Source organism: Triturus cristatus, chromosome 5_1, assembly GCF_964204655.1.
Source record: "Triturus cristatus chromosome 5_1, aTriCri1.1, whole genome shotgun sequence".
NCBI lineage: Eukaryota > Metazoa > Chordata > Amphibia > Caudata > Salamandridae > Triturus > Triturus cristatus.
Genome location: NC_140587.1, coordinates 93,521,335 through 93,533,784, shown reverse-complemented (window position 1 = coordinate 93,533,784; position 12,450 = coordinate 93,521,335). Strand labels below are relative to the sequence as shown.

At 52.3% G+C, this 12,450-nt stretch overlaps 1 protein-coding gene across 1 annotated transcript in view; it reads left to right on the top strand.

Annotated features, from left to right (window-relative positions):
• The window catches only part of BOP1 (BOP1 ribosomal biogenesis factor), a 572,762-nt gene that overhangs the window by 485,799 nt on the left and 74,513 nt on the right, over positions 1-12,450 (top strand). Inside the window, exon 4 of the mRNA XM_085604482.1 lies at positions 10,774-10,928. Coding sequence (XP_085460608.1) covers positions 10,774-10,928 — 155 coding nt within the window. The remainder of the gene's footprint in view (positions 1-10,773; positions 10,929-12,450) is intronic.

Below are 12,450 nucleotides of genomic sequence, written 5' to 3'. Positions count from 1 at the left end.
TGATGGCCACAGACGGCCCGCCCTTTGCCCGGGCTAAGCCCGGCGCCCGCCGAACCGGTCAATTAAGTACTTCCGTTCACCTGGGGGAGGGGCAAGCAATCCGGTCGGCGCTGGGTCCTTGGGCGCAGAGTTCTTTACTAGGCACACCCCAACAGCAGCGCGATGCGTTTCCCACGAAGCAGGAAGAGCGAGAGGTGTTTGTAGCCCTTGTTCACCCGGGGGAGGAGCAAGCAATCCGGTCGGTGCTGGGTCCTTGGGCGCAGAGTTCTTTACTAGGCACACCCCAACAGCGGCGCGATGCGTTTCCCGCGAAGCGCGAGAGGTGTTTGTAGCCTCCGTTCACCTGGGGTAGGGGCAAGCAATCCGGTCGGCGCTGGGTCCTTGGGCGCAGAGTTCCATTCCGAAACTTTATTCGATTGTTTAAAGACAGTCATAAAAGCACATGGCATCAATAATACAATACAATACATAAAATGATAAAATAGCAATACATTCAGTTAACAATAAGAAAATGGGGCAGAAAGGGGGGGTGAGTCAAATGGACAACATCTGCAAGTATCATTTCACATGTAATTTCAGTAGATCATACTTTTCCTGACGGACACAGATTGCAAAATAAAGGTCGCTGTAAAAAAGCATACATCCGGTTCGTCAAGTGCAAAAAGAAGGCTCATCGCAGATCTGATATTAAACACTGAATATTTTTTAAAGAGAGGTTTAAGATAGGCAATTCGGAGATATAGATACAGGGGGCAAAGAAGCAGAAAGTGCTCAGTGCTCTGCTTCGATGTCCCATCACAAGGACAGGGCATTACCGTGTAATTATTAATCAACGGAAAGGCCACTAAAATGTGGGCAATACCTAGACGTAGTCTGGTAAGGACAAACTGATGAGATTGTTTGTTGACCACTTTTAGGTACTTGGCGAAACCTAAACTTGCCTTGTTAAGGGAATAATAAAATTGGTGAGTAGCCAACGTGCAAGTTATGTCTCTACGCACTTTGGATTTAATCCCCAAGTAAATAAGTTTTAGCTCCTTTTTTGAGGAATCTACAGCCCTGGCAGGGTCCACCAAAACATTCATATCGAATATCTCTCTATAGGATAAGCTCACGTAATTAAGCCATGGGATCTGGTTATATTTATCCAAACTGAGGCAATCTTGGATAATTTTTCTAGTGAAACCAGTTTCCTCCTTAGCCCAAATCGATCTCTAGGTCATTAGTGGGCCTAACTCCGTAAGGTCAGTCAGATATTCCAGCCCAACCTCAAGGTGGGACAGTCCAGTAGAGGCTGACGTTGGGAGACAAAGAAGCCTCTTTAAAAAGCTATTTTCCTCCACCTGGAGGTCTCCATGGCGACAATGACCCCAAACCCCTGATCCATAGAGGGCCACAGAAACTCATCTAAGGCGGCAAATGTGCAACATATCACAAGGACGCCTGCTTCCTAATTTTGAGGCAAATTTAAAAACACCAGAAATGACTTTGCCCATCTTGGCCTTAATGTTACGAATCTCCTGTGCCCACATGCCATTACTACTAAAAGTGATGCCTAAATAGCAAAATGTATCCACCACTTGTATCTTTTGGTCCACAAACTGGAAAGATCTCAGGTTTTTTATTTTCTTGCCACAAGCCATAATAAACGTCTTGGAGTTGTTGATTTTTAATTTCCTCCCCTGGATAAAACTGAAAAAACTATCCATTAGTCTCTGCAGACCCACTGGAGTTCTAGATAATAAAACAGTATCGTCTGCGTAGAGCAATACAGGAATGGCTTGGCCCTCGGCTTGAGGTGCATCAGCGGAGACCAATCTCAATTCTGAATCCATGTCATTAATAAAAAGAGAAAAGAGCAGTGGGGCAAGGACGCAGCCTTGTCTGATACCAGATTTGACCTCGATATCATCAGTGCATTCACCCGCTTGGCCATAACGAATCCTGGCCGATAGTTTACTATATAATCTGGCCAGAAAATAAATAATTGTGGGTGGAGCGCCCATATTTAATAACATGGTCCACAGAAGGACATGGTTCACCAAATCAAAAGCGCTGGACAAATCGGCAAAGCAGAGGAATAAGGAGCCCTGTTTGGCTCGGGTGTATTTACCAATAATAAGATCCAAGTTAACACACTGCTCAACGGTACCAAGGCCCCTACGGAACCCAAATTGGGAGTCAGCCAGGATACCATGACCTCTGCCCATTCCTCCAGACGCTGTAGGAGCACCCTACTCATTATTTTTAGGGAGGAGTCCAGAAGGGAGATAGGGCGGTAGTTCTTTGCCTCGCTCCTAACGCTCTTCTTGTAGATTGGTATAATGATTGATTCACCCCATGTAAGAGGGGTGCTTACCATAACTGCTGCGTTAAAAACTTTGCTCAAAAGGGGGCCCCACAAAAAAGTGTCAGCCTTGTAGAGGTCTATCGGCACCCCATCAGGCCCTGGGGCCTTTCCTCCCTTGCTGGTTTGGATGGCAGTAACTACCTCATCAGTTGTAATATTTAGGGGAAGGTTTGGACCAAGGGCTGCTGCTCTATGACACAAACTAAATTCCCCCCCTGGATGATTAAAAATGCTATTCTAAAACACAAACCAGTTTTCTTCACTAACCTGGGCTGACAATACTGGGCGCAGAGTTCTTTACTAGGCACACCCCAACAGCAGCGCGAAGCGGGAAGTGCGAGAGGTGTTTGTAGCCCCCGTACACCTGGGGGAGGGGCAAGCAATCCGGTCGGAGGAATTTGAATATGACATTGTGTTATACGTGTTAAATAATATTCGAAAAGTAATGTTCAAAACAATTTTAGTTCATTGCATATGGGCTTATGATGTCCGGCCCTACTAGAGAAAACAGGCTTCTAATGTATTCGGGTTAAACTGAACGCAGGCTAACCTAGTTTCATCATTTGTAAAATAAAGTGTTGCTGCTATAGTCATGTGAGCTGCGAGGTTTAGATTTATGCACATGCACTTTATGGCTTGTGATACTAAATTATGAAGTTACCATTGTACTGTAAAGTATTTGATTTGGAATGACTGTGGAAATACTATTGAGATTACTAAATAATGGTGCATATGCCTGCACTAAAATAATGAATATGATTTATGCAATCAGTATAAATTCTTTTACAACTCTATGTCTAGCTTTTAATATAATTAAATATTTTAATAGTATTCTTGTGGTACGGTAATTGTATTACTATTTTTTTAGACTATTAGCCCCTATTATTATCCATATATGAAATCGTTGCATTTGTATTAAACAATTGTATGTGTATCTTTTATGGTTTTATCTTGAACCGAAATAAAGAACTTGACTTGAGTAAACAAGGTGATTCTGAGAAGACCTGTTCGCTTCATCGATCACTCTTCTGTAATGCGTTTGCCGCTGGGCTCAGAAACGTTCCCGCCTTGCATGCCGGTTGGGCTGTCGCGCCTCCTACGCGCGTTATGGCGGCAGCTCCGCACCCCTTATTTGTTCTCGCTTCGGTATTGGCCGTAAAAGGGGTTTCCCAATATTTAATAGTGCCGGACAGATACATAAAGGTGAAGAAGTGACTCGTTTCCATGCCCACAAAGGCGGCATTCCGTAGTGGGCCACGACCGTTTCCATTTTGGGGTAAGGTCTTTAAATGGATAAGCTCCCGACTCAATGAAATCCGGTTCAACTTTGTTGTCTTGAAAAATGTTCCAACAGATATGGTTGGGGTTTTAGAGCTCTGCATGTTGGCATCACCACCCACGCGTGGATTTTCAGAGCCAGGGATGCTTTGTCTTTTAGCTGGGATTGCCGTTTAACACCTGAGTTGAGCGCAAACCTAAAACGCACTCGAGGGATACTGCAGGTGCAGAGGATTGGAGTGACCCCCTTCCCCTTGAGGCCTCGACCCACAACCACTCTGAAGCTGTAGGGCGACGGGTGAACCCGTAGGTTCAACCCGCAATCTCCCCGAAGCTGCAGGGTGACTCCGAGGATCTGTATGTTCAACCTACAACGTTCCCCGAAAACTGTAGGTGGACTTGGGAATCTGTAGGCTCGCTCGACCCACAACTTCCCTGAAATCTGTAGGGTGACTGAGGGTCTGTGGGGTGTAGTTTTGTTGATGACGCAGGCGCTTCCTTTCTAGATCAGTAAGTGTGGTGCTTGGAAGTCAGTTGTGCCGACGATGTGCGGGGTATTTCAGTCTGCGCCTGCAGTGTTGGTTGCCTGTTAGGGTGTAATTTATGAGCAAGGTTTCTGACTCCCCTCGCCTCACCTCTGAACCTTTTATTTTTAGGTCTGGCTACAGACCGCTTTACCTGCGTCATAATGTTTTCATTTTTTCCCAATAACACATAGATGGGGCTGCAGTTGCCAGTTTATTTTGCACCGGGGGCAATAGGCGTTTTTTCCAATGCAGAGCAGAGGTGGTTCCATTTTAGGATCAGCAGCAGCAGCTGGAACAGATCAATTGGGGATTATGAAAACCACCTTGAAAATGAAGCAACCTTACTAGCATGGTGTAAATAATTCTGCAAATGCGTATGATAGCGAAGTGTTATTTTTAAATAAAATGTTTGTGCTAAAAGCACTACTTAAAAAATACAAAAAAAGACAATTCCAGTGAGTATACCTATTTAGATAGTACATCAAGTACGTTTTTCTTGAGTTATTTTCTGAGGCTTGTGATGCCTTTCATGGTGAAACTGTTGTGTGCTTGTACTTGAAACCGATACCCTTGCTGTTCGTTCCTCTCTCGAGCAGGGTACTTGCTGTTTAAGCACGGCGCCATCTTTCAATGAGAACAGACACATTCTTAATTCGACCATGTGTTCAGTATGAATGTTATCTGGTCTTTTTTATGAACCTGGGCATGTGCCACTTCAGTAGTATTTGTTTTTGGGCTCCTCCTCGGCTATGACGCTGTGTTTTAGGTTGCCACTTATGTACTCTCCTTTTCCTTTGTGAGCCTATGTAGGTTATTTTATGGTTTACTGATTTCTTTATCCATTTGCTCTGCTGTGAGCAGGGCCGTCTTTAGGACATTGCACCTGGTGCGGTCGCACGGGGCGCCGACCTGTGGAGGAGGGCACTGACCTCAGGGGGTGCGCTGTGTTTAGAAATAACTTCTGAGCTTCACTTTTGCCGGGTGGTAGTGCAAGCATCGGAGGCGGTCATGGGGGTGAGGGCTCCAAAAAGGATTGTAGCACTGGGCGCCGCCAGCGCTGGCTGTGAGCCTGTGGGCTTGCCATTTCATTAAGGTACCCAGTTTCCCCAATACCTGATCTGTGTTGGCGCTGGTGGTGCCACATGACAGAGCTGCGAAGAAGAGGCCACACGCGCCGGAACGGGCCAGGTTAACTGCAGCTGAGCCCCGGAGCGCCTCTTCGGATAACTGTTCGCATAACCCTCCCAGCTGTTTTGGCAGAGTAGGGATGGCTACCTCCCAGCCAGCCATTGAGTCGACCGTGGAGGCCGAGTGCTGTAGAGGTCCGCTACACTCTGATTGATTGATTGATTGGTTCATCCCCAGTCTAAGCATTTGTAGAGCGCACTACTCACCCGTAGGGTCTCAAGGCGCTTAGGGGGGGGGGGGGCCGTTACTGCTCGAACAGCCAGGTCTTCAGCTTCTTCCTGAAGGAGAGGTGGTCCTTGGTCAGTCGCAGGTCGGTCGGGAGGGAGTTCCAGGTCTTGGCGGCCAGGTAGGAGAAGGACCTCCCTCCTGTTGTCGCTCTTCGGATGCGCGGGACGGCGACGAGGGCGTGGCTGGTTGATCGGAGGTGGCGTTTGGGAGCGTAGAAGTTGATTCGGTTGTTGAGGTAGATCGGGCCTTGGTCGTGGAGGGCTTTGTGTGCGTGGGTGAGGAGACGGAAGGTGATTCTTTTGTTGACGGGGAGCCAATGCAGGTCTCTTAGGTGTCCGGAGATGTGGCAGTTACGTGGGATGTCGAGGATGAGTCTGGCTGAGGCGTTCTGGATCCGCTGGAGTCTCTTCTGGAGCTTGACGGTGGTACCGGCGTAGAGGGCGTTGGCGTAATCTAGTCGGCTGGTGACGAGGGCCTGGGTGACGGTCTTCCTGGTCTCGGTGGGGATCCACCAGAAGATCTTCCGTAGCATGCGTAGGATGTTGAAGCATGCCGAGGATACGGCGTTGACTTGCCTGGTCATGGAGAGGGAGGAGTCCAGGATGAAGCCCAGGTTGCGTGCGTGGTCCGACGGTTTGGGTGCGGTGCCCAGGGCGGGGGGCCACCAGGAGTCGTCCCAGGCGGAGGGCGAGGGGCCCAGGATGAGGACCTCCGTCTTGTCTGAGTTCAGTTTCAGGCGGCTGGTCGTCATCCATTCGGCTACATCTTTCATCCCTTCGTGCAGATCGGCTCTGGCGGCGGCGGGGTCGTTGGTCAGGGAGAGGATCAGCTGGGTGTCGTCGGCGTAGGAGATTATGCTGAGGTTGTGTTGGCGTGCGATGGCCGCGAGGGGGCTCATGTAGACGTTGAAGAGGGTGGGGCTCAGCGAGGATCCTTGAGGGACGCCGCAGATGACTTTGGTGGCCTCTGACTTGTATGGTGGTAGGCGGACTCTCTGTGTCCTTCCGTCGAGGAAGGAGATGATCCAATCCAGTGCCTTCTCCTGGATTCCGACGTTGCTGAGGCGCTGTACTAGGGTGCGGTGGCAGACCGTGTCGAATGCCGCGGAGAGGTCTAGGAGGATGAGGGCCGCTGTGTCTCCGTTGTCCATCAGGGCTCTGATGTCGTCGGTGGCAGCGATGAGGGCGGTCTCGGTGCTGTGGTTGGCTCGGAAGCCAGACTGTGAGGGGTCGAGGGATCCATTTGTCTCGAGGAAGGCGGCCAGCTGCTTGTTGACGGTCTTCTCGATGACTTTGGCTGGAAACGGGAGGAGCGAGATGGGGCGGTAATTCTTGAGTTCGGTGGGGTCCGCAGTGGGTTTCTTGAGTAGAGCGCTGAGTTCTGCGTGCTTCCAGCTCTCGGGGAAGGTGGCGGTGTCGAAGGAGGTGTTGATAATGTCCCGCAGGTGGGGTGCGATGACAGCGTCTGCCTTGTTGAAGACGTGGTGAGGGCAGGGGTCGGTCGGAGATCCGGAGTGGACGGAATTCATCATGCGGACGGTGTCTTCGGTGCTGATCGGAGTCCAGGCGCGGAGGGTGGTGGTGGGCGGCGTTGCTGTGGTCGTGGCGTGCGTCGGATGAATGCTGAAGCTGTTGTGTATGTCTGCGATCTTGTTGTGGAAGTAGGAGGCGAGGGAGTTGCAGAGGTCTTGCGATGGGGTGATGTCGTTGTTTCCTGCGCTGGGGTTGGAGAGCTCTTGCACAATGTTGAAGAGTTCTTTGCAGTTGTGTGCGTTGTTGTCCAGCCGGTCCTTGAATGCAGTTTTCTTGGCGGCGCGGATCAGTTGGTGGTGCTTCCGGGTGGCGAGCTTGAGGGTGGTCATGTTGTCCGGTGTTGGTTCCCTTCTCCAGCCTTTCTCGAGGGCTCGGCAGTTCTTTTTGGAGCTCTTGAGTTCGTCGGTGAACCATGGGACCTTCTTGCTGCCAGGTCTGCTGGGCGGGGTCCTCAGAGGGGCGAGTTCGTCCGCGCAGTTGCTGATCCACTTCGTGAGGATTTCGGCGGCCTGGCTGGGGTTCGCTGAGCTGGCAGGAGGGTGCTGGCTCAGGGAGGCGGCGAGCTGGTCGGCTGTGATCTTGTTCCAGCTTCTACGGGCAACCTGAGGCTGGTGGTGGTGGATCGCCGTTCTTTTGAAGGTGAAGTGGACACAGCTGTGGTCCGTCCAGTGAAGTTCTGTGGCGTGGCTGAAGGCGATGTCTGTGCTGGATGAGAAGACGGCGTCGAGTGTGTGTCCGGCGAGGTGGGTGGGGGTGGACACCAGCTGCTTGAGACCAAGGTTGGCGAGGTTGTCGAGCAGGGTGCTGGTGTTGCGGTCGTTGTTGTTCTCCAGGTGGAAGTTGAGGTCCCCCAGGAGGATTTAGTCAGCGGAGGGGAGGGCATGCGGGCTGACGAAGTCGGCGATGTCCTTGCTGAATTGGGTGCGTGGTCCCGGGGGTCGGTAGATCAGGGTGCCTCTGAGGGTGGTCTTGGGGTCGGTGTGGATCTGGAAGTGCAGGTGTTCGGCGGTGGTTAGGGAGTTGTCGGTGCTGGTCGTGATATGGATGGTGTTCCTGTGGATGATGGCGATGCCTCCTCCCATCTGGTTGGCGGTGCGGTCCCTCCGGGTGATCTTGTAGCCCTCAGGGATGGCGATGGCGGGCGCTGAGGAGGCGTTCATCCAGGTCTCCGTGAGGAAGGCAACGTCCGGGGCTGTGGTGTCGAGGAGGTTCCAGAGTTCGATGGCGTGTCTGTGGACGGAGCGGGTGTTGAGGAGGATGCACCTTGAGGTGGTTGCTGCTGGTGTTCGGCTTGCCAGGTGCTGGTGGCGGGCAGGTCCGGATGCAGGTGAGGCAGCTGAAGGGTCCGTGGGTGCGTCTCGGGGTGGCTTGGTGGCATCCCGGGGTTCGGCCGGTGTTGAGTGCGATGAGGGTGGCGGCGTCGTACGTCTGGCGGGTGGGCTGGGGTCCTCGGGGGCCAGGGGTTCGGGCGCTGGGCGCGGGCCAGGCACGGACGGGCGCAGACGGGCTTACCTTTGGCGCACGTTCGGCGCATAATCGGCGCGCCCGCTGCGCGTTCGCACGGTCGCCATATATGGCGAAGTGCGCGGGGGGGTGGAGCAGCTGGGAGGCGGGAGCGTGGAGGGTACAGAAGGAAAAAAGGGGCGGGGTCAGCGGTGGTGGCGGGAAGCGGGGAGGGAAGACGGAGGGCAGGTACAAAGACCGCAACAGAAAGCAGGCAATACAGAAGAAGAAAGCACAATGTACAACAATTACAGTAAATCTACCAACGAAGACACCAGGGAGAGAAGCGGCGAGCACGGACCACGCCGCTCGAAGGAGGGGGCGTGGTCACGCGGCAGCCGGGCAGCGAGGCAGTTAGGCAGGGAGGCACACGCGGCAGCTGGTGGCCGTGCGGCGCGGGGGTGTCCTACAACTAGGTCACACTCACCTGCGTCGCACGGTCGCCATATATGGCCAAGTGCGCGGGGGGGCGGAGCAGCTGGGAGGCGGGAGCGGGGAGGGTACAGAAGGAAAAAAGGGGCGGGGTCAGCGGTGGTGGCGGGAAGCGGGGAGGGAAGACGGAGGGCAGGTACAAAGACCGCAACAGAAAGCAGGCAATACAGAAGAAAAAAGCACAATGTACAACAATTACAGTAAATCTACCAACGAAGACACCAGGGAGAGAAGCGGCGAGCACGGACCACGCCGCTCGAAGGAGGGGGCGTGGTCACGCGGCAGCCAGGCAGCGAGGCAGTTAGGCAGGGAGGCACACGCGGCAGCTGGTGGCCGTGCGGCGCGGGGGTGTCCTACAACTAGGTCACCAGGGGCCTTACTGAACTCTGCTGTGAGTCCGCCACACTCAGACTGGGGATGAACCAGGGGCCTTACTGAACTCCGCTGTGAGTCCGCCACTCTCAGACTAGGGATGAACCAGGGGCCTTCGTGAACTCCGCTGTGAGTCCGCCACTATCAGTTAAAAGATGAGCCTACTGGCGGCGGGGTCCGCACTCGGCCGCCTCGAGTCTGCTTACCCGAACAGGCCAACCTTTTGAAACAAGAGATATTGAAAAAAATATCAGGGGCCTTCATTTCTCCCATTGACGTATGCTGGAAGGCGAGGCAGTTTTAGGTAGGAAACGGCTACAAGAAATCCATCTTCGGCTTCAAAATATCCCGATTCTCCCCCCGGTTGACATGCATGCTTATCCTGGGGTAAGACCAGGTTCGGGTTCGAGCGCTGGCGGGGTTCTCACTGAGCCCAGCTTTTAACCTTGCTCTACTTGCCTCTTGTTTCCCAAAATGGAAAGTAATATTTTAAAGTCCACAAGAGTAGGATTTGAAGTTAGCAGCCACACATTTACATTTCCACACGCCCTGCGTAATGCTTCACTCTGCAGAATATTGGTAATTCGTAATATTTGTGTTCTAATATTATCCATGCTGTTGCCTGAGGCCTTATCTTGTAAGATGGGGTAACCTGCTGCTTCATTGCATCGATTCATTCTTTTACTCACTCACTCATCCATCCTCACATCCATGCACTTTTATTAACACATTCATCAATGCTCTAATGCCCTTACGCATCGGCTCACATCCAACCAGTTATTCACACGTTCTCGTATTCACCCAAACACGGGCAGAAACTTGTGAATAGGCTATGAAGCAGTTTCACTTTTAAAGTTGTCAGATGTCTTGGCTTTGCCTATGCTTATTCTCTTCTTCTGCTCTTGCCGTTCTCATCCCGCTCCTTTCTCTTTACTTTCTCTGTTTTATGCTTCCCCCCCCCCCCTTGCAGTATACCTGCCGACGTTTGTCAGGTTTTAGATAAATATTATTGAAGGTGGAACAAATACCGTCGTGTAGGTTTTATTTGTAATTTTAATTTGTGTTAATTGTCTGATACAGCTATTATCTCCTGGTTCCCCAGACCTAAAGTTTTGTCGGTGGTGATGTGCAGTATTTTCTTACCCATGACCTGCATGTTGGGGAGAGCTCTGCCCAGGTCCCCATTATAGGAAGACAGGAGCTTTGCATTGTGATTGTCAGTAAACGTTGATGGCCTTCAAGGGTGTTGTTTTTAGGTTTCACAGTGTTGTGTTATCGATGCACGTAAAAGCACCAACCTGCTTGAGGCATGTTTTTTGCCTGCCTCTAAGTCCCGCTTCTCTGTGCTTTCTCTTCCACTCAGGATGTCCGCAATACCGTGGGTAACATCCCCATGGAATGGTACCAGGATTACCCCCACGTCGGATACGACCTGGAGGGGAGGAAAATCTACAAACCAATCCGCAACAAGGACGAACTGGACGAGTTTTTGGACAAGATGGAGAACCCCGACTACTGGTAAGCAGAGCCCCGACTACTGGTAAGCAGAGCCCCGACTACTGGTAAGCAGAGCCCCGACTACTGGTAAGCAGAGCCCCGACTACTGGTAAGCAGAGCCCCGACTACTGGTAAGCAGAGCCCCGACTACTGGTAAGCAGAGCCCCGACTACTGGTAAGCAGAGCCCCGACTACTGGTAAGCAGAGCCCCGACTACTGGTAAGGAGAGCCCCGACTACTGGTAAGGAGAGCCCCGACTACTGGTAAGGAGAGCCCCGACTACTGGTAAGGAGAGCCCCGACTACTGGTAAGGAGAGCCCCGACTACTGGTAAGGAGAGCCCCGACTACTGGTAAGGAGAGCCCCGACTACTGGTAAGGAGAGCCCCGACTACTGGTAAGGAGAGCCCCGACTACTGGTAAGGAGAGCCCCGACTACTGGTAAGGAGAGCCCCGACTACTGGTAAGGAGAGCCCCGACTACTGGTAAGCAGAGCCCCGACTACTGGTAAGCAGAGCCCCGACTACTGGTAAGGAGAGCCCCGACTACTGGTAAGGAGAGCCCCGACTACTGGTAAGGAGAGCCCCGACTACTAGTAAGGAGAACCCGGACCACTGGTAAGAGCCGCTGGGCCTGGAGCCCTTCATCTGTTAAACACGTCTCCTCTGCCTGGCTCTGCAGCACATGCAAGACCTTCCCGTGTAGCCTCAACTCTGAGGCACCTGCTGTACTCCGATGCCCAAGAGCATCTCCTGTGTACCTGTTCCCTCCACTTCTAGACCGAAACGCCTCACAGGTCTCTCTGCCCCCTACTGCTAGACTTCACTTCACAGGGAAGAGCTTTCAATCCCTCTGCCTTCCATGTCTACACTCCCTGGCCCTGGGAATCACCACCGCGAGTCCGCGTCTTCCCCAGCTGGACTCTAATGCCACTAGTTCACTTTCTGGTTCTGAGATAATCTCTCCCATTGCATTGCCAACCCCTGTAGACTCCAGGCAATGGGCAGCATCGCGCACAACCCTGTTTTCAGCTTCTGCTCCTTGCCGAAGCGATGAGGGGTGGTGGAGACCAGAAGAAGGAGAGCTGCTAGAGAGGGTGGCAGGATTGTGAAGCAGTGAAAAGAACAGTGTGAGGTGAGAAGCTCCATGGATAGTGCAGAAGGGGTGATGGAGACCAGAAGGAGAGCTGCTAGAGAGGGTGGCAGGATTGTGAAGCAGTGAAAAGAACAGTGTGAGGTGAGAAGCTCCATGGATAGTGCAGAAGGGGTGATGGAGACCAGAAGGAGAGCTGCTAGAGAGGGTGGCAGGATTGTGAAGCAGTGAAAAGAACAGTGTGAGGTGAGAAGCTCCATGGATAGTGCAGAAGGGGTGATGGAGACCAGAAGGAGAGCTGCTAGAGAGGGTGGCAGGATTGTGAAGCAGTGAAAAGAACAGTGTGAGGTGAGAAGCTCCATGGATAGTGCAGAAGGGGTGATGGAGACCAGAAGGAGAGCTGCTAGAGAGGGTGGCAGGGTTGTGAAGCAGTGAAAAGAACAGTGTGAGGTG